Source organism: Typopeltis vanoorti, chromosome 5, assembly GCF_054136105.1.
Source record: "Typopeltis vanoorti isolate ZY-2024b chromosome 5, IOZ_Tvanoo_1.0, whole genome shotgun sequence".
Taxonomy (NCBI): domain Eukaryota; kingdom Metazoa; phylum Arthropoda; class Arachnida; order Uropygi; family Thelyphonidae; genus Typopeltis; species Typopeltis vanoorti.
This window is the reverse complement of record NC_143553.1, coordinates 94,553,962-94,579,749: the sequence shown is the minus strand read 5'-3', so window position 1 is coordinate 94,579,749 and position 25,788 is coordinate 94,553,962. Positions and strand designations below refer to the sequence as shown.

Sequence of the window (25,788 nt, the reverse complement as noted above, 5' to 3'; positions counted from 1 at the left end):
ATCAAGCAATACTTAGTCTTTATTTGAGTTGTAAGTCAGCAGTTAGAATTGAAGGAAGTATAGGAAGATGGTTTAATGTTAAATCTGGTGTGAGACAAGGATGTACTTTATTCCCTCTGTTATTCATTATCTATATGGATCACATTATGAAGGAAAGTGGTATTAAACATGATATCAAAATTGGAGATGTTAATGTCAGCTCTTTGCTTTATGTGGATGATGTTATACTTCTAACTAAATCCGCTACAAGTCTGCAAGATTCCCTGACTAAATTGAATAACTGTTGTAATTGATATGGTATGAAGGTCAGCAATAAAAAGACAAAGACAGTGAAAATAGGCAGAATCATTGAAAATGTCAACTGCGTTGTGAATGGAGAACCTGTGGAACAACTAAAACATTTCAGCTACTTTAGGCACGATTTTTAGTGAAGATGGTAAATTTGAAACTAATTTACAACTAAATATGGAAATAGACAATAGAATCAACAAAGCTGGTATGATAGGAAGTCAATTGAATAAATTCATATGGAATAAGAGAGAAATTAGTCGGAACACTAAATTAGCTGTATATAAGACAGTGTTCAACTTATGGATCTGAGAGCTTGGTCAGAAGTAAAACGCTTGACCAAAGACTAGAGACCGCAGATATGAGTCTCCTGAGAAAGATTAGAGGCGTGAAACAGATGGCATCGATGGCAATATCATATTAAAAACGAGGATATTAGGAAAGAACTTGACATTGTCAGCATCCAAGAATGCGTTAGCATAGCTAATCTCAGGTGGTATGGTCACTTAAACAGAATGGGAGAGGAAAGATTAGCAAAACAAGTGTTTTCTGCCAGGTTGGCAGGAAAACGATGCAGAGGGAGACCAAGAATAAGGTGGATTGATATGGTACAAAGTGCCTTAGATAATAGAAATATAAGATCTGATAATGTTGGAGTCTTGACAAGTAACAGGCTGATTTGGAGGAAAATTGTAGATAGGAAGTTAGTAATGATGTAAATTTTTCATGTAGTACTATCATATCCTGTACACCCCTTGAGAATACATCAGGGGGTGCGCTGGCCATTTGTGCAATGTGTGTGATGCACACAGGCACCAAAGAGGAGGAAATACTTAAAGTGATTTTTTTTATTGGAGGGGGGGGGGGGGGCAACTAAAATTTTGCACACAGACATCGGACACTACTGCTCCCCCCTGGGCTACATGGCAGGAATTTGATGATGAAAATCTTCGACGGTGAACGAATGTAGTCTTCAGTAATATCTGTAGAGTAGAGAAATTTAGAGTTGACATTAATAGGTTCTGTACATTTGTCTGCTTTATCTTCAGGCAATCTATTTTTGCATTTCTGTACATCCTGTCTAGCTGGGGTTTTGTAGGCCTGTAATATATTCTGTTTTACTCATTATTTATTTACTTATTTTTTTTTATTTTAAATTTATTCAGATGTTCTTTAGCCTGACTTTTCTGTTCTCATAATCTCTTTATCTCAGGTGTTATCCAGTGATTTTTTGGGTTTTTTTTTTTGGTTTTTTCTAAAAATCTGTTTGCCGAGCTGGTTATAATATTTTTCAGAAAGTTCCATTCATATTCAACATTAACTTCATTGTTTTGTCTTTCCTTTATACATTGACTAATCTAATTTTGATATGCTGTTTTAACAGTATCCAAGTGGGGTTTTCCCAGATCTGGTTTGAAGTGCATTACTTTATTTTATTTTTGTGAAAGTTTAATCAGATCTTGGCACAGAAGTTCATGATCTGTATCAAATTCAGTACTACAAAGGATTTTGACATTCAAAACAGGGGATGTCATGGGTTTGTGAATGAAGAAAGTAATTATGCAGTTTTTAGTATTTGAGTCTGGTGTAGTCCAGGTGTATTTGTGGGTAGGTCTGTGGTAAAATTTGGTGTTTGCAACTATAAGATTATTTTCTCTACAAAAATCAAGTAATCTCCTCTGTTATTTCTTGTGTCTATTCCAAATTTACCAAAATTCCCTTCGAAGTTACATCATGCATGTTGTCTGAATATTGTTCAACTTTGTTATTAAAATCACCCAGAATTATTACTAAATCAGTTTTGTATTGTATGTTCTGTCAATTTCCTCTTGTAGTTGTCGATATAAATTTATATGATATTCTGGATGCAAAGAATCAAGAATATATATTTGTGTTATTTTAATAAAAGTTTTTCTTTCTTTTGCTTATAGTCTAATGCAGGCGTTCCCAACCCTATGCCCAGGAGCACCTTGGCGCCTGTCGACCAATTTGTGCGTGCCCACCGCTGTTCAACCGTGTGTCGTATAGTTTGAAATAATCACGCAACAATTCATGGCATGCTATATGACACGTGATGAGTATTAAATGCATACAATGTAAAGTAGACGCGCATTCGAAGTTGTTCATTATCTAGAAACTATAACACATTTTAGGAATGTTAGTCAAGTGAGTAATATTTATTATCCTATTTTCACCGATTTTTGCTATCGGCATCTTCAGGGATACAATTGATAAGTGATATGAAGGTAACAGACTAGGTTTTAACTGACAGTTCTAATTCATACAAAATTAGTACTGTGCGTGAGACAATACACGTGTTGCTCTAACATGATATATTTGTAAAGAGACATAATGTGATTGGCATGAAAGTTCATTTCTTTGGTGTTTAGTGATCTAATTCAAGTTTTCCAAATCTCCGGTAGGATTTGACCTTGATTCTTATTTAGGTTTCCTGTTGGACGGGTGACTATAGCAGCTTCCTTGAAGGTTCTGGAATGGTAGTTCTCTTCTATATAGGGCATATGACTCTTATCCCACTCAATAAGATGGTTGGTAGTGGCAAAGTGGGAAGAAAGGCCTGAATTATCTTGTCTGTTGTTTCTAACATAGCCTGTGTGCTCCTTCTGTCTCATTTCAAAGCTTCTAGAGGTCTGACCAACGTAACTAACACCACAGTAACAAGGTATATTATATACTCCAGAGTACTTGTAGAATGGATGAGGGTCTTTCGGTGATCTTAAAAATTTCCGAATAGTATTGACTGGCTTGAATGTTACTCTGATATTGTGTGATTTTAGAAGGATAGCTAATTTTTTGGAAATGATGCTGACAAATGGAATAGTTATAGTACTGATATATTGGGTGTCATCACGTTGTCTTTGTGGTATATCCGAAAAGAGAATCTTGTTGATGAGTCTTTTAGGATAACCATTTAAGGATAGCTCTCTGGATACTGTAGTTAATTCTTCTTATAAGTCATCTTGGTCTGTGGTGTACTGTATAGCTCTTTTCTTAAGCATATGGTAATGCTAAGTTTCTGGGATATATGATGTGACGAGTTGAAATGGAGGGTAACGTCCAGTATTCGTAAGTTTTCTATACACAGACAGGTTGATACTGTTATTGGTTTGTTTCTTTATTAGGATGTCTAGGAATGGAAGTTTTTCATCTTTTTCAATTTCTAATGTGAATTTGATGGTATGGTGGAAACTATTGATTTTGTTGAGATAATCCATTAGTTCTTCTTTCTTATGATTCCAAATGATAAAGATGTCATCTACATACCTGTACCAAGTTTTAGGTTTTGGGGTAATTTCAGATAAGATTTTATCTTCTAGGTCTTCCATGAATAAGTCAGCACAAGATGGAGAGAGGGGGGCTACCCATGGCTAATCTGGTAAGTTGTTTGTAGATGGTTTATTGCCAAACGGAATAGTTCGAAGTTAAACAATGATTGAACAATGTAGTGATGTTTCTTGGGAACGTTGTCTAAGATGTTGATGATTCCACAACTGGAATGTTTGTAAACAGAGATGTGACGTCAAGGCTTGCTAGTATATCATCTTCAGAGATAGGGATGTTTTTTAATTTCTCAATAAAATGTTGTGAATTTTTGATATAAGTATCCGAGTTGTGAATGTGTTGTTGTAAAATTTTGGCTAGATATTTAGACAGTTGGTAAGTTGGAGAATAGATTCCATCAACTATTGGATGTAATGGTGTACCTTCTTTATGGATTTTAGCTTTCTTATTAAGTCTATAGGCCAGTTAGTCATTCCATGTAATAGTTCGTTGGTGTCATTATGGTTTTTTTGTGTAGGATCTGTACTGAGAACATCATAGACAGACATGTCTGATAATAGATTGTTAATTTTCTCTTCATAATCTTTTGTATTTAAGATAACAGTATGATGATGTCTTTATTATTCTTTAATTTGAGTAGTGTTCTTCTTTCCATTTGGTTAGAGTTGGTGTTAGGAGATCTTGACGGAGCGGAGAAGATTATGCTGCTTTTTAATCGTAGGTCATTAGCTATTGGATGTGGTAGCAATGAGGTAGCTTTTTCTAAGTTGCAGATGAACTCTATTTTAGGAATAGCAGTAGGTTTTAAGGCAAAATTGAATCCTTTTTTGAGAATTGAGATCTCAGGTTTTGTTAAAATGTGTTTAGACAGATTCACTATAACTTGGTTATCTGGTAGAGATGGTTTAGAGTTAATGTAATTATCATATAGCAGGTTGAATTTATCAATTTGCATCTTTTTGCTGTAACTGAAGGTTTTAGCATAACTGTTGTGAATCATATCTAAATATTATCAGGTATCTTCGTCAAGATTATTAGAGATGTCTGTGAACAAATCATAGCATTGAGAGTATTTGGCTGAGCAAGGATCTTGTATGGCTAATTTTTTCTCAGAGAAGGGCGAATGAAGTTTTGTGGTAAATAATATTAGCTTATTTTGTTTTAAAATGTTCTTTGAGACGAAGAAATTTTGGGATAACGTTATTGTCTCGACACCTTTTTAAAAATGTCAGATGGTTTAAACACTCACTTAGCCTTTTTGCATTTTAAACCTTCAAGATTGCGTACCTTTTGTTTAGTGATCTCGTCGATCCTGTTTATAGTGTGACTTTTTTCTTGGCTACTTGTATTAGAAACTATAACACATTTTAGGAATGTTAGTCAAGTGAGTAATATTTATTATCTGACTAGTTTCACCGATTTTTGCTATCGGCATCTTCAGGGATACAATTGGTAAGCGATATGAAAAAACATCCCTATCTATGAAGATGATATACTAGCAAGCCTTGACGTCATATCTCTGTTTACAAACTTGATAAACCTAGTCTGTTACCTTCATATCGCTTACCAATTGTATCCCTGAAGATGCCAATAGCAAAAATCGGTGAAACTAGTCGGATAATAAATATTACTCACTTGACTAACATTCCTAAAATGTGTTATAGTTTCTAATACAAGTAGCCAAGAAAAAAAGTCACACCATTGTTTGTTATCTGTTGCTAGTTATATGCGCATAATTTTAACAGTGTCTTGTACTTAAATTTTTGAAATATTTTGTTTTTTAATGATAATTGTGTTTATGAAAAAACATAATGTTGAACGTCACTTCCAGACAATGCATACCACTTTTAATACGAATTATCCACTTGAATCTGAAATAAGAACAGAAAAAAAATAGATGGTGCCCGTCGCCCTACCGGTATTTTCGAATGTGCTCTAGGAAACAAAGGTTGAGAACCCCTGGTCTAATGGATGTGATTCCAGATGAGATGGTTGTAATTTATACAGCAATATGGGAAGATGGTCTATAGACATGACAGTTGTTTTTTCTCTGTGTGCTAAATCATTCCGGCCTGAGTAATAAGACATTAAATGTTTTAGATTTTATATGGCCTTGTCCAGTCCAGTGTATTTCAGAAAGACTCACGACACTCCATTTAAATCTCACTAGCTCTTTCTCCATCAAATACATCTTTCTAGGTTTGTACAGTGTCTAAATATTTACAGTGAGTATATAGTGAATGGATTTCTCTGACGATATAACCAATTTTTCACTGTATCTCTGTAGCATAAGATTCAGTATATCAGCTTCCCTATACTTAGTAACATTATTGACACTTCTTCTTAACAATATAATCCATGTTGATTTAAAGCATTCGAATTTAATCTAGCTAGCCTACCATTCCTCTGCTACATTTGCCTGCTTAGATAAGGCAGATACCTGGGAGATAAGGTAGACTTCCACTGCAATGAAGGAGAAAGTTCAGTAAGACAAGAAAAATACACTAATAGTATTGGGGGGGGGGATGATAAGAAAGGAAATAAGAGGAGGGAACCAGTCTACAGTTAGTAGAAGTACATTATGTAAAGTAAGGCTTGGTCCAGCATCAGGTATTTTGGGTTTGCCACTTCTTTGCTCACTAGAAATTGTCCTATTTATAAGCCTGAGAACTATCAAGAAATGGTTTTCTAAACTTTTAGAAAACCATTTCTTATAGGAGAGCTTCTAATAGCTTACAATTTATAAATTGTACACAGCAGGTGTCTGCTTCCCATGATTGTGACAGAAAGGGGGGGCGTCCTCATTAATCAGAATTCAGTTAATGGGTAGTGGAAAACAGCCCCCCCCCCCCACACACACATACAAATAAAATAAAATAAATAAAATTCTCTAAATATTTACTTTAAGAAAATTAAAAAAAATTGAAAAAAAATGTCTTTTTCAATTCAAAGAAAAACTTAAATTATTACAAATGTAAATGAAAGAATATTTGCCAGAGAAGTTCTAAAAACAAACAACTCCAATCTATAAAATTATAACAGAAAGATGGCCCTTTTTTATGTGACAGAACTACATATCAAGAAATTGATTGCATTTCTACTAACAGCCAAAAAAAAAAAAAAAGATCCATTATGTATATATTCCCCCTTTTTTTTTTTCTTAATGGTCTTCTGAAGATTCACAAAGAAGGCCCTTCATCCAGTCATGGACTGCATTGATTCTTCCACATACTGGATAGCTAAAATCTTATTTCAGTCACTAAGCGTTACAAATTGGCAATTCTTGCTCATTCATTTAAAAAAAAAAAAAAATCAGATTATACTTCAACTTACTGATGTCATGGTCAGTTTTAACATCGAATCCTTGTTTACAAATGTTCCCTTGATGATACTTTTCATTTGCTGTCACAGACATTTCCTCCTGACGTAGTCAAATTATTCAACTTTATCATCCGCTCCAGCTACTTTATATGTCAAAACAAACTCAACAAACAAATCAAAGGTACTTCAATGCCCACTCTCACCAGCACTAACCAATTTTTACTTGAATCTTCAGCAGACACTCTTTCTCCTGCATGTAATACCAACCTTTGTTTTGGGTATATTACATGGATGATGGCTTCACCATCTGGCCCAACCTGAAGATAGTTTACCAGACTTTCTAATTAAATACTTTCTAAATAAATAGCCTGCACACTTGTATAAAGTTCACATAGAAGCAGTAAATTGGCTTTATTAGATGTCTTACTCTCCCATTACCTTCTGATGAACTAATTGCCTCCATTTACTGCAAACCTACCTTTTACTACTTACAGTAAGATTTGTATATCATCTCAAAAAATAGGCATCAGAAAAACTTTTAACATTCAGTTTATCATGGATAAAAAACAGCTTCTCTCAATGGAAAATACATCAAATTTTTGACTCCTATAGAGATTACATTGCAGTACAGAGATTCCAGTTCCTTATATTTCAGGTATCTTTTAACTAATCTCAAAAATGAGGAAATAGAACCTAGTACCTTTGTTTTGTTTTTTCTATCAATAAACTCTCCTCATGACTGCCTTATAAGAATTGAATGTTTTATCAAATGCTAATCTCTATTTGTTTCATTATTTTAAACTAAGAGTTTCCTCAGGAATTTATATTTAGGAGTTTCTAGATGTTTTCTTACACTATGTTTCTTTAGTTTTTAACTTTGTAAAGAAGTTATTAGTTTTAAATGCTGACCTGGTTGGCCGAGTGGTTAGTATATCTGCTTTCCAGCCAAAAGGCTGCAGGTTTGAACCCCGCATGGGCATGGATGTTTGTGATTATCTCTTCAAATACTAGTGGTTAGTAGATGACGTCGGTGTAGTTGGTGAAGACAGAGAGCTGTAGAGTAGGTGCCCTCCGTCAGTGAGTCTTTGGAGACTCCCTGGAGGTGTCACGTAATAATAATAATGATAAATAGTAAAATATTTAGAAATTTGTATTTAATAAAACAGATGATTGAATTCTTATAATTATGTTGTTATTATTGTTTTGTTTGATGATTTTGTTTTCTTTACTTATAGATTTCTCTTCGAAATGCTCTATTGAAACGAAGAAGAATGAAGTAAAGTGTTATAGTTATATAACACTTTATATAAAGTGTTCGAAGGAAAGAATGTGTAAAATATGTTGTAATTTATCCTGTTAAATAAAAACAATTTTCAAAGTGTTTTCCTTTTATTAAGATATTGCTTTAATTAAGAATTCACTATAGATTAGCAGTTGTAGTAAATTTCCTTAGAATAGTAGCAATACTATGGAGCTCGTGTTAGTCTAAAAGCTCTATAGTATCGATACTATTCTCACTCCTAACTTGCATAATAGCAAACTTACTTCCTATAATGTTGTTTCCTGTGGCGAAAGTTGACTGTTATAAATTTGTCTGCTGCTCTTTCATTAATTTATCTTAATAGTTGACCCTTTTTAATAGAATTTATAATTCATATTGAAATACAGTAAATTACAAATATCTAGACACCTGGATCTGAGTATTTTGAAAGACTGATAAATGAAACGAGCAGTGTCAGCATGATGGTAGATCCCAGTAGGAATGCAGTCAGGAATACATATCCATACTTGAAGTAGAAAAAAGTCCTGGAGCTATAAAAGTTTTACAGTGGCTGCATTACATAATTTAGTAGGCCTGGTCAGAGAGTCTAATTCCAGAGGATTGGAGCAGAGCTCTCATAGTACCCATCTATAAAAAAGGGAAATAAAACTGAATGTGAGAATTACAGAGATATTACACTACTGAGTGTTCCTGGTAAGATTTATGCAAGTATACTTGAGAAATGGCTAAGAAAAATTGTGAACGGGAAGCTTGGTGAAGAACAAGCTGGATTCAGGCCAAATACAGGTTGTCATCAGTACTGGATCAGGATAATTTCACACCCCATGTGCACACAGAGTCTGCCTGGGGCAAACTCCATTGCTTTTAAAAATTGTAAAGATTCTAATAGCAAATTGATGTTTTCTGAAGGTAAACTGTCATTTTTGAATTTCAAATTTGCAAATCATTATTTTCATTATTTTTGGAAGGAGCGCAGGCTCTAAGGCCCTAGTGCTGGCCTTGGTTTTGGTGTCCTAGGCAGGTGCCTGGTCAGACCACCCCTTAATCCAGCACTACTTGTCATGATCAGATTTTCACTTTAAGACAAAAAGTTGAGAAATCTTGGAAATATAATAAGGATTTGAATTTAAGTTTTGTTGATCTGGAAAAGGCTTACTTAAAAAAAAAAGGATGAAATTGGAATATAAACTATTGACTTGGTTAAGGAATGGCTGACAAACAGGTATCAGAAAGTGATATGTAAGGGGTAAATTTAGCAGATTTATGGTAATCAGTAATGTAAATGGACCATGTACTGATCCCGGGGATCAGTACGTGGTCCATTTTTGTTCAATCCATACATTAATGATATTGGGAAGGACCTGACAAGATATCTTTGTATGCTGCTGAAGCAATGCTACTGATATATAGTGCTTACAGAATGATTTGAATAAGCTGGAATAGTGGAAAAATGTCTGTCAATCCAATGTTTGCAAGCATAAAGTTATGCATTTTGGCATGATGAGATTTCCATTGACATATTATATTGGTAGTATTATGTTACAAGAAACTGATGAAGTTAGGGATCTTGGAATTATGATGGATATGAAATTGAAGTTCAAAGGTCACAATGCAAAAAAATTACAAATACAACTCTGGGGATAATGGTAATGTTGAAATGAACATGAATATGCAAGAATAAGGAAGCCATTTTGCCTCTTTACAAGTCTGCATTACAAGTCTGGATTGCTGTGTGCAGGTTTAGTTTCCTGGGGTTCAGAGGAGGATAAAGAAGCTGTAGAAAGGATACGAAGAAGAATAACAAAGATATCAACATTATATAATGTAGATTAGGAGGACAGCTTGAAATTATGTGGACTGTTGGTAAATAGGAGAAAAAGGGGCAATATTGATAGAGGTCTATGATTTTCTGAAAGGGTCTTATGAGTTATTGACTGATGAACTTTTTTCATTATATGGAAAGTCTCATTATCCAGGCAGAATCCATGGGGATAGAACAAGGGGCATCCCTGGAAGTTAAGTTTATGTGCAGTTAAGAAAAGGGAGAGTTGGATTTTGCTCTCACAGAGGAGAGAGTCAGTGGAAGAGTTTCTGTTGTATGCTTCATGCATACAGAAGATATGACAGCAAGTATGAGTTATTCGAGGTCTCATAATATTATTTTATCGTTCATTTTCAAGTGAAACTCCTGCTTGTACTCAATATTCAATTCACTTATTTCAATATAATATAGCATTAAAAATGCTTGTGACTTTGGTGTTTATTTCATTGTTATTACAACGTAAGCTACCATTGTGATTATTACTCCAGTGTAGTTACTACATCATTAAATTTGATGTCTAAGATTGTTATCAAATTCTCCAATGATAACCGTTCTTCTCAGTTATATATTGTATTTCTATTTTTGCTAGGCCACTTATGTAAGAGCATTCTTTTACTCATTTTTTAATTAGATTCGAAATACTGAACTGTTTTGTTGTGGCAGCAAAACTATTGACAAATTTTTGAAAAGAACACTTCCACCATAGTTTTATTCCAATTAATTCCAATAAAATATGTGAAGAACAGACATCTCATTAAATATTTTTTTATCATTGATATACTAACTTAGAATGAAAGTTAGCTTTTAAAGTAAATATCTGTGTGCTGTTTTACTTTTAGTTTGAAGTATAACTGTGCTACCAAAAATGTGGTAAGAACATCTTAGTCTTATAAATTACAGGTTAAGAAAACTGGTCAGTATTGTTTTATGAAATGTGGGGGGTGGGAGATTTTTTTTTTCACAACGAGGCAACCAATAAATCAACCTGAGAACATGCAGTTACAACATCATGCTGATGTTCCATATCATTAGCCATGCTGGTAATAATTCTAAACAAACCAGCTAGCATTCATTTTGACAATGAAAAAAACTATAGATTAAGATAAAGTTTTATAACAGCTGCAGCAAGTAATACACTGAGTTAGTTTTTCATAAGGAACACCCCCCCCTCCATTTACATATTCAGCATGATAATGAAGTACCACGTAATATCATCACTTACCGCTACTACAAATGGGCACACCCAGAGCTGGCGCTAGGGTCTTTGACACCCACATGCAGTTTCTGTCTGAGCACCCCCTGTAACGATCCGAGAGTGTGTGGTTCTTTTACAATAATCAAAATTTAAATTATTTGAAATTTCTTAAATTTTGATAGAACAGCCACACGGTTCGCTAAATGTAATGAACCAGGAGTGTTGACTAGGCAGGATAATCGTTAAAAACCCATATATTCAAAAAATTCTCAAAAGTTAAAGCAAATTTTGATAAAGCCACTTCACTTAAATCGTTGAATATAATGATACAGGGATTATAGAATTCTTGCTGACCCTAATCGCTAACAAAATTAAAATGAATTTTAATCATCAAATTCCTACCATGTACCCTCAAGGGGTGTACAGGATATGATAGTACTATATGAAAAAAAAAAAAAATTACATCATTACTAACTTCCTATCCACAATTTTCCTCCTAATCAGTCTGTTACTTGTCAAGACTCCAACATTATCAGATCTTATATTTCTATCGTCTAAGGCACTTTGTACCGTATCAATCCACCTATATCTTGGTCTTCCTCTGGGTCGTTTTGCTGCCAACCTGGCAGAGAACACTTGTTTTGCTAATCTTTCTTCGCCAATTCTGTTCAAGTGACCATACCACCTGAGATTAGCTCTGCTAACGCATTCCTGGATGCTTACAATGTCAAGTTCTTTCCTAATATCCTCGTTTTTATTATGATATTGCCATTGATGCCATCTGTTCAGGCCTATAATCTTTCTCATGACGCTCATATCTGCGGTCTCTAGTCTATGGTCAAGTATTTTACTTCTAACCCAGCTCTCAGATCCATAAGTTAAAACAGGTTTGAACATTGTCTTGTATACAGCTAATTAATGTTCCTACTAATTTCTCTCTTATTCCATATGAATTTATTTATTCAGTTGACTTCCCACCATACCAGCTTTGCTGATTCTGTTGTCTATTTCTATATTTAAGTTACCATCTTCATTAAAAATCGTGCCTAAGTAGCTGAAATGTTTTACTTGTTCCACAGGTTCTACATTCACAACACATTTTCAATGATTCTGCCTATTTTCACTGTCTTTGTCTTTTTATTGCTGATCTTCATACCATATCTATTACAACAGTTGTTCGATTTAGTCAGGGAATCTTGCAGACTTGTAGCGGATTTAGAAGTATAACATCGTCCGCATAAAGCAAAGAGCTGACATTAACATCTCCAATTTTGATATGTTTAATACCACTTTTCCTTCATAATGTGATCCATATAAATAATGAATAACAGAGGGGATAATGTACATCCTTGTCTGACACCAGATTTAATATTAAACCATCTTCCTGTACTTCAATTCTAACTGCTGACTTACAATTCAAATAAAGACTAAGCATTGCTTGATATAATGCCCCATTGACACCATATAACTGTAGCGTATTGAATAGCTTCTCTCTTGGCACCTTGTCATATGCCTTTTCCAGATCGACAAAGATTAAACACATATCTTTGTTATATTCCCATGATTTCTGAACTATTTGTCGTAAAGTGAAGATCTGATCCTGACAGCCTCTATTTGGCCTGAATCCAGCTTTTCTTCCACAATTCTTCTCAACCGTTTCTCAAGTATACTTGCATAGATCTTGCCAGGAACGCTCAGTAGGGAAATACCTCTGTAATTCTCACATTCAGTTTTATTTCCCTTTTTATATATGGGTACTATGAGAACTCTACTCCAATCATCAGGAATTCGTCCCTCTGTCTATGCTTTCTGACCTATGCAGTGCAGCCACTGTAAGACTTTTATACCACCATACTTCAGCATATCTGGGCGAATATCATCTACTCCTGCTGCCTTTCCACATTTCAAGCCTTTGATGGCTTTTTCTACTTCAAGTATGGATATGTATTCGCGATTGCATGCCTGGTCAGTGTTTTTTACCACTGTGCTGTCATCACTGCTTGTTTCATTTAGCAATTTTTCAAAGTAATTACTCCATACTTCAGGGATATCTTTTTCTCCCGTTTTCATGTCACCTTTATCTCTAACTCCTTTTACAGCACTCTATCCTCCATTCCTAAGCTTCTTCAACAACCTCCAGAATATTTTGCCACCTTCTTGATATTTATTTTCTATATTCTTGCCAAAGTCCTCCCATGACTTTTGTTTAGCTAGTTTTAGACAGTGTTTAGCATTATTGCATTTGTCTCTGTATTCTATAAGAGCACAAGCTGACTTATTTGCCAGGAACTTTTGATAGGCTTTCTTCTTTTCCTTCAATGCCTCTTTAAGTTTCCTGTGTCCACCATGGAGTTCTAATTTTTCTATCCTTGCAGACAACTTCACCACATGCCTCTAGCTGAATCAATCAGGGCTTTCTTCAAGGCTTGCCACTGAAGTGAAATGAAAGAGTTCTCAAACTCTTTCATTTTTTCTTGAACAATATTTTTGTATTTTAGTCTACAGTTCACATCTGAGAGCTGCTCAACGTTTATTTGCTTTAAGACTTTCTTACATGTTGTTCTCTTCAATATGAAATTCAATTTTATCCTGCTCAAGATTAAATAGTTATCACTTTCAATTTCAAATCCTCTGTACACTCTGGTGTCCTACACCAAGGAGAAAACATCAATATCAACAATAACATAGTCAACGAGACTTTTCTTATTCCTTGCCTCTTCTCTCCATGTGAATTTGTGCACATTTTTATGTTGGAACATGGTGTTAGTAATAACCAGTCCATGTCCTGAGCAGAAATCCAACAAATATTTGCATTATTATTAGCTTTTCTCTTTTCTCCAAATTTTCCCAAAATATTTTTGTATGTCTCACAATCATTTCCTTCTTTGCTATTTAGATCCCGAACAAGGACCAAGTTTTATTTTTTCATTGTGTCAGTTGCTTTCTCTAGGGCCTCAAAAAATTCCTGCTCTTCTACCATAGTAGAACATTCTGTTGGACCATAGGCACAAATAAGTCTCATTGTCCAGTTCCCCATTCTCATATTTGCCCACATTACTCTACTCGAGACAGACTGCCATTCAAGAAGATGGCTACTCCTTCTTTTCCTTGATTGTCATTGCCTGAATATAGCATTTTGTATTTATTGCTCAGAAAGATCTCACCAGTTTTTGTCTTTTTTTGTTTCAGTCACCCCTATTATGTTGATCTGGTACTTATCTGATTCCTCAGTTAGCTCCATTTCTTTGCCATTCAGGCTTCTTATGTTGATAGTACCGATCTTTAACTCTGGTGATATTGAGTTCCGGTGTGTTTTCAGATTTATTCCAGTAGATGACTTTTTGCTGTTTGCCCTGGTTCCCTGGAAAAAAACGGGGGCCTTGTTTAACTGGGCAACGCTCCAGCTGGCATGAAATTTTGTCATGGTGTACCATCATTTTGTATTTTGGTTTAAGCCAATAAGAATACAATTTGGTCGGCTAAATCCCAAATTGCCAGCCCATCCTCGTTCGTTCAGTATCCAAGTGCACCTTGTTGGGTATTCTATACCCAACAGGGTGCACCATGAGAAGGTGAAGATTGAACATTAGGTCAGAAGCCCTGGTCGGTTCTCCGCATTCCTTTAAAGGCTATGTGGAGGTCTCTCAGTTATACAGCTTTGACCGTTAAAGTTAAAATTTATTTGAACTAAAGTTTAAAAAAATTCTTGCATTTTACAAGTTACTAAATTCTTAGTGACTTGTAATAATTTTTATAAGTGGAACTATCTTTTAGGAAATTAAAAGAAACTCAAGGTAGATGAAAAAATAATAAAAGAATTCAGAAATAATTAGAACATTTAATATCAGTATTCAAAAAATAATATCTTTATAGAATAACAGAAAATAAATTAAATTACATAAATATACTTGCATTTTTTATTAAAATTTTAGGGTTTTTGATTTCATATTCACAAAATTAGAAATAATTTTCTTAACGTCTAATTCCGCACATATATCATTTTCAATAGCTATTAACGCCAAACTAACAAGCCTTTTTTTGTGACATACTTGTTCTTAAGTAGGTCTTAAAGCATTTGAAAAGGGAAAGATAAATTATTGGACACAATAAAATTAAGAATATCGAAAGGGCTTTTGAATATTTAAATTATCCTTCCCAAAAATATCCTGGAAAGCACATAACTCGTCATATAGTTCTATTGCATTTACGTTTTTATTGTCGCAGTCCTTCAAGAGAATCTCTAAATCGTCGCAAATTTTTCGTAAATCTTCGTTATTAATTTGTAGTAATCTATATAAGAAATTGAAATTATCATATCTTTTAGTTGTTCAAAACGTTCTATTAACGAATACATTGCAACGTCTAGAAGTATAAAACACATTCACTCTAAATTTATCTTCTGGTGATTGTGGCGTTTCGTGATCAAATTGTCGTGTCTTCTTTCGTCGTCGAACTTCCGTACCAGTTTTAAATTCTTGCTCTCCATCCACCTCTTCACTCAGTTATTTTGCCGTTTTTAGAACTTCTTTAAAATTTGTATCTGATCGATATTCTTGTAAGAATATTTTTAAGTTTTCGATAGATTCTAAAGCAAGTGTAATGTCATATTTTTGTCTTGAAGCATTTTACTCACAGGGTTTATTCTGTTAAGTAAATCATACCAAGTTATACGAGAGCAAATAAATTTTAGTTCTTTATTTTAGCACATGATGTTTGTGCTTCATGCTGAGTTTCTTTATTAAAATTATCATTATTTAAAATTTCAAAAAGTGCATCATAAATTTCTTCTAACTGATATCGTAGAGGGCGGATTGCATTAATTTTACTTTCCCGTCGCGTTTCTGATGGCTGTTTCAATGTTAATTTTTTTTTACGAACTTTAAAAGGATTGCCCAACGTTTGTAAGAGAATGAAAAGAATTATATTTCTTGAATAATTGCAAAGAAACTAATTGTATCTGCATTCACTTTGGCTGCATCTTTAATGATTAAATTTAGTGTATGAGCAGCACATGGCACGTAAAAAGCTAGAGGATTTTTGTTCAAAAGCAAATTTTGGAGCCCATATTTGCCCCATTGTCATACCCTTGACCTCGCATGTCTTCAATGGGAATGTTCCAGTTGGTCCGTTATTGTTGCACATAAACCACGTCCTGTGAATCTGATATATCTGCAAAACCTAAAACGTTTTCCCTGATCTTCACAATTCCATTGTCACAGGAAACAAAGCGAATAATGATGGTCATTTGTTCTGTTTTACTTGCATCAGGTGTGCAGTCTAAAATTATGGAATAATATTTAGATTTTAGAATTGATAATAAAATTGTATCCCTGATGCGTTACTTAAAGTTTCCAATATTTCATTTTGACGTCTTTACTCAAACAGTGTACTCTATTGTTTCGTTGTAGGGCCCTTTCAACATAATTTTCCATAACGGGATCAAACTTCCCAAACAGTTCGACTAATTTTAAAAAATTGCCGTTATTTCTTTCATATAATTTATCAGATGATCCGCGAAAAGCTAAATTTCGGCTACCAACAAATTTTATAATTTCAATCAAGCGTTCTACAACACTCGTGTAATGTTTCTTTTCCATTTCATACATGCTTTGAGTCTGGAAATCAATAGTAGATTTGTTTTTTTAAATTTTTATCAAGTTCATTCCATTTTAAGAAATTTTTCATGTGAGTTAAACTAGTCTCATGTCTATGTAAAGTTGTACTTACTTTTCTGCAATCGTTATAACCTTCTACAAGATTCAGTGGGTGATTCAGTAGGTGTGACAAGTTTGCAACAAAAGCAAAAAAAAAAAAAAAAAAAAAAAAAAAACAGAATTTAAAGTTTCGGAATAAATGTGTCATGTTCTTGGCACGAACTCCCGTTTTCCATTTTTCTATTATAATACGTGTTGCCAAATTTACGACCATATGTATCTCTGGGATATATTATATTTTTCTTTTGAACAGGCCCCATTTCAATTAAAACAACTCGTAATTTTTCATCAATATTTCCCCGTTCACCTGGATCTTCTAAATTTACAGAGACTAACAATGTATTAGTTTTATGGTCAACTACAACTCTTGTTGTAGTTGACTAAATCCTAACTATTTTTCACTTTAATCATGTTCAATTATCTTGTTCAATAGTTGCAATAGTACCTTCATGCAAACTGGATGATGTGCATGGTTCTTCAACTCTGATTTCTGATGTATCGAGTTGGTTACAATCTGCATTAGAATATTTTAACAAATTTATTAAGAGCCCCAGTTTGTTTCTTAATACCTACTTCTTTCGCAGCATGACGCTTATGATTTTGTGCACCGGATAACTTTTTTTTAAATTTTTGATTCCATTTCTATTTTATACCCACAAGAAATTATTACACAACACGACACAGACGAAATAATAGTCCGCACTGCGCTACTGTCAGTAGCCTACTGAGATGCGTACCATATGACTGGTTAACTAGCAACAAATGTTTTGTACGAAAATTCGTTTCTGCGCATAAAAACCGTTCACCGTTTCACTTTAGATAGACTGCAGTAGACACAACATTCTGCTGGCAAGCATTTCGCCTGCTCTAGCTGCAAAATTGTAAACAGCTGGCTGATCAAAGAGGTGGCAACATACATTTTTTTAAAATTTTTATTCGGTGTATACGGCCTTATTTATTTTAATATTGATCATTCTAAGAATTATTTTGTTTTTATGATAAAAATTTTGTTTCTTAAAAATTAACTTATGAACTATTCCCTGGCGGCAGCGCCCGCGTGCTCTGCATGTCCGCTTCTGCCGGCCCTGGGCACATCTATCTTCTGTACATAATCAGTAAACATTTGCCAGTAATGTGGAAATGTGGCGACATAAATCATTTTGACTGTGGGCAGATAGTTGTGGCCCAGAGGACAGATGCTAGTACTTCTGAAACAATTGCACTTGTTGGTTGCTCCCATACTACTGTATCCAGAGTGTACCAAGACTGGATTAACCATGAACAGACATTCAGCAGAAGGGCTCACATTGGTCATCCCCCCCCTTCCCCCACACACAGTTGATCCTAGAGGTAAGTATTAGGTGTCATGACTGGTATCTCAGCAACGATGTGCAACAATTACGCAGCTTGCCCACTAGTACAACAGCAGGGCAGTTTAAACCATTTCCACATGCACTATGTGCTGTACTTTGCTTCACCTGGCCATGACGATGGCCAAGCATTATAAACAATGCCTCAAAGGCAAGGAACATCTTCATTGGACTCTCAATAGATGGAAGAAAGTCATCTGGAGTGATGAGTCCCATTTCCTGCTGCACCATGCTGATGGTCAGGTTCGCGTTTGGTATAAATAGCATGAAACCCCATCCCCTATTGCACTTCAACAGGCCAGTGGGTGTGGTGTTATGCGAGCTTTTTCCTGGAATCCCTAGATCCATTGCTTACACTTGCTGTGAACGCTACAGGGGCCTGTTAGCTGACCATCTCCATCCATATCTATAGGAGATGGTTGGCTTACAGGTTCCTGTGCCATTTTTCAACAGGACAATGGTCAGCGTCATTGTGCTCGTACAACTAATGAGTGGTTGTCAGAACATGACAATGAATTTACCACATTTTCTTGACCCCAAAATTCCCCTGAGTGTAACTCATTTAAACGTGTGGGATATGCTAGAATGGGGTTTGAGAACTACTGATCCTCCTCCAAGGAAAATGAGCTTTCCCTTGTCTGAAACTGACACAGCAGAGAGCAGTGTCTTTGTAGTTTGGGAGGATTACAAAAAAGTTGCAGAACTGCTTCTATATTATATACAGAGATCAAGAACACCACTCACATACTGTCCTTAATACTATGTATTGATACTCAATACATAGTTATTATTAATACATAGTTATCCAATTAAATATTAATACTTAATTCTATGCTACTCAAACATAATACACTCTACATTATCTACTGTCTACTAATAGTATTTTTGTCCGTTAATTCCGTGCTTTCTCTGACTGATTTTGACTGTGCGATACAATAAACCAGCTTCCAGGAGAAAAAATAAAATAAAATCCTGCTATCTCCCTATGTGATCGGCTAACTTGCCTCCAATTGAAAAAAAAAAAAAAAAAAGTCCATATAAAGATTCCTCCTGACGAGAATCAAACTCAGATCTTTTTTCCAAGGGAAAGGGACAACTGATATACTGATAAACATACTGTTATTATTTACCATACATTGTAATATGTTTAAAAAAAATGCAATATCAATAACTGAATAAAAGAAAAGTTTCTTAAAACGGAACAAAACATTTTTATCGGCAGTTTATTTGCCTTGGTCTTAAATACTGGGTGTAGTCCAATTCAAATAATGCCAGAATGATCGTACTATCGGTATAGTGCAGAACATAAGTCTACTTTATCTCTAAAATGAAATGGGTTGGTCTCGTCTAATCTACGTATAGGAATAGTCTTAAATTATTTTTCTTAGTGTTCTTATCACTTACACTACACCGGAGGCGGAACCTCCACTTAATGATAATCTTATAGCCTTGAAAGAAATATCTTTTCCTATTTTTTAACTTTCTGCTTTAAAAATCATATTCACCCGAATATTATCCAACTTGACGTTACAGCTTGTCCGTTAAGCTGATGTTCTCTTTCTACGGGTAAAACAAGCGATATGCTGCAGCCGGTTGGCAAGAACCGATCGACCGAAAAAATATTATTAATATGCAATATTAGTTGGTGAGAAAGCGCGTAGTATAAGTACTGAGCCATTTACAAGTATGCAAAGTACTAACACCACGCGCTTTTTATCAAACTTGGCCAATTCGGACACGTAAAGCTGGGAATAGCGAATATTACTTTGGATTGGCCAAGTTTGATAAAAAGCGCGTAGTGTTAGTACTTTGCATACTTGTAAATAGCTCAGTACTTATACTACGCACTTTCTCACCACACTAATATTGCATATTAATAATATTTTTTCGGTCGATCGGTTCTTGCGAACCGGCTGTCAATTATCCTGAGATAACTAAAACAGTTTTATTACGTAGTTTCAAGTTATTAAAGCAAACGATAAGTTTATTTTTATTTGTGTTAACAAATGGGGGAGACCTTCATCCAGCAGTGGACAGAACCACGGCTGAAGAAGAAGAAACAACAATAAAAAAAATCCAACTCTAAATCGCATAAATTGCTTTATTTACATAAATATGTATATCGCTTTTATATACAAAACAAAGGCAAATACGAGAAATTAAAATTCATTTCGGAGTATTAGTGGAAAATAACACAGTAGTATATTACTGTAAATGGAGGAAAGTAATATATTTAGCTACATCTTTAATATCTTTCCAATTTTTACTGGCATTTTTCAAGTAATTAGTGATTGTGTTGTTGTGGTATTACTTGAATTTCTGAAGCGAATCAGCATTCCCAATACTTAAGATAATCACAGTCAAATAGTCGCATTTAAACTGCAATCAACATTCTGTTCCCCGAGTCAGTACCGTCGACAGGGTTTAGCATAGAGGCAGCCTGCCTCACGGCGCGGCTTAATAATAAGGGCGCTCGTTCAGCCATATTGCGGTGGGCCCGTCGCTACACCAACAATTCCTGTTAGCTTAGCTACGTGCGGAAAGAAGTTTTTCCAATTTTAAACTGATTAAAAATTATTTGCAAACAGCAATTACCCAAGAAAGATTGGTTAGTCTAGCAACAATATCATATCATAGTGGCAGACATAGCTTATAATTTAAATTTAGAAGAGCTTATAAACAGTTTTATTGTGTGATATCCCCATAGACTCTACGGCGTAGAACAAACATTTAATTAATATTATGTAATCGTATTAATGTTTCTCTTGTAATAAAAACAAAATAGCAATTGGAGATTTTCTTATATTTTTGTCTTATAATCCATCAGGGGCAAACTAATCTGGCAATGGCTCTTCCCCGAGTAGTTGGCTCACTTTCTTAACAGGTGAAGTTTTTTTTATTTTTAATGTCACTTATTTTTTAGATGAAATAGGTCAACCAATCGAATAAATTATCGAAATCGGTAGAATGATATGCTCTGAAGCAGTGCCTATGACATTTTACTTTCTTCTCCCTCTTTTATTCCAAGTGTAAGCAAAAAAAAGTTTGCACCTGAAGTATCTTCAGGACTGGGGCAACTCGTGGCAAAGGTGGACCGAGTTCTCATTACTTTCCTTAGTATCCCATAATGCAAAGCACATCTCCTTGCGGAACCCTTCCCATAATGAATGGCACTATGCATGTCAGCAAGGAGATGTGCTTTGCATTATGTAATGCAAAGCACATCTCCTTGCAGACATATAATGAAATGCATTATGGGTGTGTGTCCTGCAAGGAGATGTGCTTTGCATTATGGAATACTAAAGAAAGTGACGAAAACTCAGTCTACCTTTGCCGAGTTTCCCCAGTCCTGAAGATACTTCAGGTGCAAACTTTATTTACTTACACCTGGAGACACATTCTCCCCTCGATGAGTCTTTGGAATGGAATCCCTGGGGTTGTCAAATAATAATAATAATAATAATAATAATAATAATAATAATAATAATAATAATAAAGGATAATAATAAACTAAATATATAATTTATAGTCTAACTAGGTGGGGAAAAAACTTCCAACCTCTTTCTCTAATCCAGAGTAATTTAATAAATGTGTGACACCTTTTGGCAACTGGCATATGGAAATATGACTTCTGCATTGCTTCAACCTTGGTATCACCACTGGGTCTGGCTCCTACTGATGAGACTCCTAAGGGTCGAAACCAATTGGAAGCTTGGGTGATGGATGGTAGTGCTGTTACCAATGAAGTTCTGAGACTCGGCTGTTACCCAGGTAGAGGGGGTAATGGACGGCAATTCTGTAACCCATGAAGTTAACTGAGGCATGGCTGTTGCTGTTATCCCTCAGATGAAATACGAGAAGTTCCGCTCGGTGGTGAGGTGAGCCTGCCACTGGGTAGAGCTAAACACTGAGAGTTCTCAGTGACAGGGTGGGCCTGTTACTGATGGGAACAATGCTGAGTTTTTGATCCTTTGGGTCACTCGTTGTGGTGATCTCACGAGTTTTTTGGAGAGGTAAACCCCGCACTTAAACAGCAATACTGGTCTAGGTAGTGACCCTTCCCATAATGCATGGCATTATACATGTCTGCAAGGAGATGTGCTTTGCATTATGGGATACTAAGGAGAGTGATGAGAATTCAGTCCACCTTTGCCACGAGTTGTCCCAGTCCTGAAGATATTTCAGACGCAAACTTTGTTTGCTTACACTTGGATAAAGGATTAAACTAAATATATAATTTATAGTCTAACCAAGTGGAAAAAACTTCCAACTCTTTTATTCCATCTTCTGTTTTGTTCCAACTGTTTCAAAATTATAAGAAGATCTCAAAGAATTATTCCAAATTCGAAAGCTATTTAACAATGCACCTTACGGAGGCATCCGCGAAGGATGTGACCCTTCTACCTTTATTGCACTTTCTTTTTTCTTTTGTCCGATTGGGCGCTCGTTCACCATATTCCGGTAGGTGCCATATTATGGCAAGATATTTTACATCTCTGATGTAGTTGCAATAGATTTATTTGAAGAATTAAAAATTCTCTCAAAAATAATACAAGAGAAAAGTGGTCCTCGCCAAATTTTATAATATATATATATGTATAACCAAAATCTTGTGGAAATTTATTCCAACATAACCACCGCCCTAAGGATCATCATCTTTCATATCAAGGATTTAGGCCTAGCATCGCCTGTTCTGGCCTCAGAAGTCATCGTTGAATCGTTTAAGAGGACATCCTGGTTTTATTTTTCCTAATGGCTTGTACTTTAAGGCTTGTTTTGGTAATCTTTCTGTTTTCATTCTTTGAACGTGTTCCATCCATTTATGTTTATATTTTTTAATTTTTTATATTACTGGGTCTTGGTTTAATTCTTTCAATAATATCTTCGTTTCTTTTGTGATCATTAAGGTATAGTGTGCAGTTTTTCTCATAAACTTCATTTCTGCTATTGTTAATCTTTGTTTGTCTTTTTGTTTTATTGTCCAGATTTCGCTTCCATACATTAAGACTGGTAGGGCTAATGTATTGTATTCTTTTAGCCTGGTTTGTTTTTGAACTAAGTTTGGTTTAAATATAGAGTTAATAACACCTGTTATTTTTAAATATTTTGCAATTTTTACATTTATATCTTTTTCATTTTCATATGTGATCATACATCCTAGGTAGTTAAATGAATTCACCTGTTCTAAGATCTTGTTATCTATTATTATTTTATTTCTTGCTGGATCTTGTCCTTTAAAGGCCATAGTTTTTGATTTTTCTGTTGATATTATCATACCATAATCTTTGGATATCTCATTTAGATCTAAAATAGCTTCCTGTAAGTTATCTTCAGAATTTGTAATTATTATTTGGTCGTCGGCAAAGAGGAGAACTGTAGGAGAAAGTTTATTTCCTTGATGTAAATTTTTATTCCATTTTATTATTATTTCATTTAAGTAGATATTAAAAAGAGTTGCTAAGAGGGGATATCCCTGTCGGACCCCTTGGTTTATCACTCTCGTATATGATAGCTCGTGATTTAATCTTATTTGTATTTGATTATTTTCATATATACTTGTGATAGCTTTTAGGATATTATTTGGTATTTGTCTTTTCTTTTAATATGTTAAATAATGTTTCTTTTAACTTTGTCAAATGCTATTTCAAAGTCAATAAATGCAATATGTGTTTCTATATTATATTCTCTTCTTTTCTCTATTATTAATTTTAGGCAAAAGGCCGGGTCTATAGAGGAGTCGGGTTTTTGCTGTCACTGTGATCGGACGTATTCCTTTAGACTCTGCCTAGTTGATTTTTATATAGGGTTTTTCGGGAAGCTCGCATTGCACTGGAACTAACACAGTTCGTGATCTACTATCTCCCCCTCTGTATGAAATATGCAGAGGTCTAATGGCCGGCAGGCCCCACCCGCAATGAGGACCAGTGGTGGTTGAATGTTTTTTTTTTTTTTTTTTTTTTAGGGAGGTAGATCGCTGCACTGTGTCCAAGTAAGCTCCTGAAACTCCTTTTTCCTCGTTTTTAGAATAGTCTCCTATAACAGACTAACGTTTTGCTGGTAGACGCTTATTCTAAGCTGTCTACGGGATTTGCTAGTAGACTCCCAGTCTACAGAATTACCCGGGAAACTGCTAGTTTCTCTCAAGCCAAACTATGGACTCTCCATACGACGAGTTTGATTTCAAACAGCTTTAAGCATATTGGAGGCCTTCTACAAAGGAAATGGCCAGGTAAGGTGGCAATCCACCAAGTAGAAGAGGTGGATACAGAGGACTGTCAATCCCCTGACCCTCTCCCCAGCACTTCTCAAGATAACACCAGAGAGATTATGTCACCGGTTAACGACCAGCCCCTAGTGGACTCAGATAGCTCTACAGACTATCAGGTTGTCAGCAGAAAAAAGCGTAAGAAGAGTTCACCAGCAGCAGAGCCTGAAATAGTATATCAAATGGACACATCAGTGCTATCTGGTGCAAGAACAGAGACAGATATACTGACACAGCCCAAAGAGAAAATACCACCAGTAATCCTGAGATCTAAGGAAAAATGGTCGTCACTTGCACAAATGATGAAGAACAATAACATCAAGTTCTCATCAGCCAAAAACACAAATGATGGAGTCCGCATACAGCCCGAAGGAACAACGGACTACCGCCAGCTCACCAGGCTTATGGATGAACAAAAATTACCATACCATACTTAATAACTAAAAAGTGAAAAGAACCTTAAGGTAGTGATCAGAGGATTGGTAGAAAACATAACATCAGAAGAGATAGCTACTGACCTCAGATCACAAGGCTTGGAGCCGATCAAGATTTCTCGTATGTATCGAGCAGACAAGCGTCCCATGCCTCTGGTCTTAGTGAAGATCAGTAAAGATCAGAGAGAAATCTACGATCTCAGAATATTCTGCAACTTGGTGATCAGGACTGAGCCACTGAGAAGAAAGGTATCAGCTGGTCAATGCCATCGCTGCCAAAAATATGGGCATGCGCAAATGCTATGCAGAGCAGACTACAAATGCGTCAAGTGCGATGGCAACCATCCCTCGCACACTTGCATCAAGCCAAAGATCATACCGGCTAAATGTGCGAACTGCAGCGGCCCACATCCTGCGAATTACAAGGGTTGTTCTCTACATCCATCCAACCTCCAAATGTTTAGACAGGAGTCAGTCCCATCCATTCAGAAAAGTATCATGAGATCTGCACCTGAAATCAAAGCGCGGGTAGTTACGCCAGATAAATCTTATGCTTCGGCGGTTTCCCCACGTAACACCGAGGTACTCCCTGCAACTAGCAGTCAAAACTCCTCAGCAATTCTTGCTGCCTCACTAGGGGAGATGTTAACGGCCTTTAGCAAAACAAATCCAAGCCAGGCCGACACCAACAAATTCCTTAGGAATACTCAGGTCATCTTCTCTATGATTAATGACTAATCCGGCCTCAACATCAAATTTTATGCAGATAGTATTCTGGAATGCAAATGGTCTCA

General features: G+C 35.4%; 2 protein-coding genes across 2 annotated transcripts in view; one reads left to right on the top strand and one right to left on the bottom strand.

The window, feature by feature from the left end:
• The window catches only part of Mys45A (SDA1 domain containing protein Mys45A), a 203,423-nt gene extending 195,128 nt beyond the window's left edge, over window positions 1-8,295 (top strand). The window contains exon 22 of the mRNA XM_090393262.1: window positions 8,148-8,295. Coding sequence (XP_090249388.1) covers window positions 8,148-8,192 — 45 coding nt within the window. The 3' untranslated portion in view covers window positions 8,193-8,295. The remainder of the gene's footprint in view (window positions 1-8,147) is intronic.
• The window catches only part of LOC150106662 (toll-like receptor 4), a 98,769-nt gene that overhangs the window by 17,299 nt on the left and 55,682 nt on the right, over window positions 1-25,788 (bottom strand). The window lies entirely within an intron of this gene.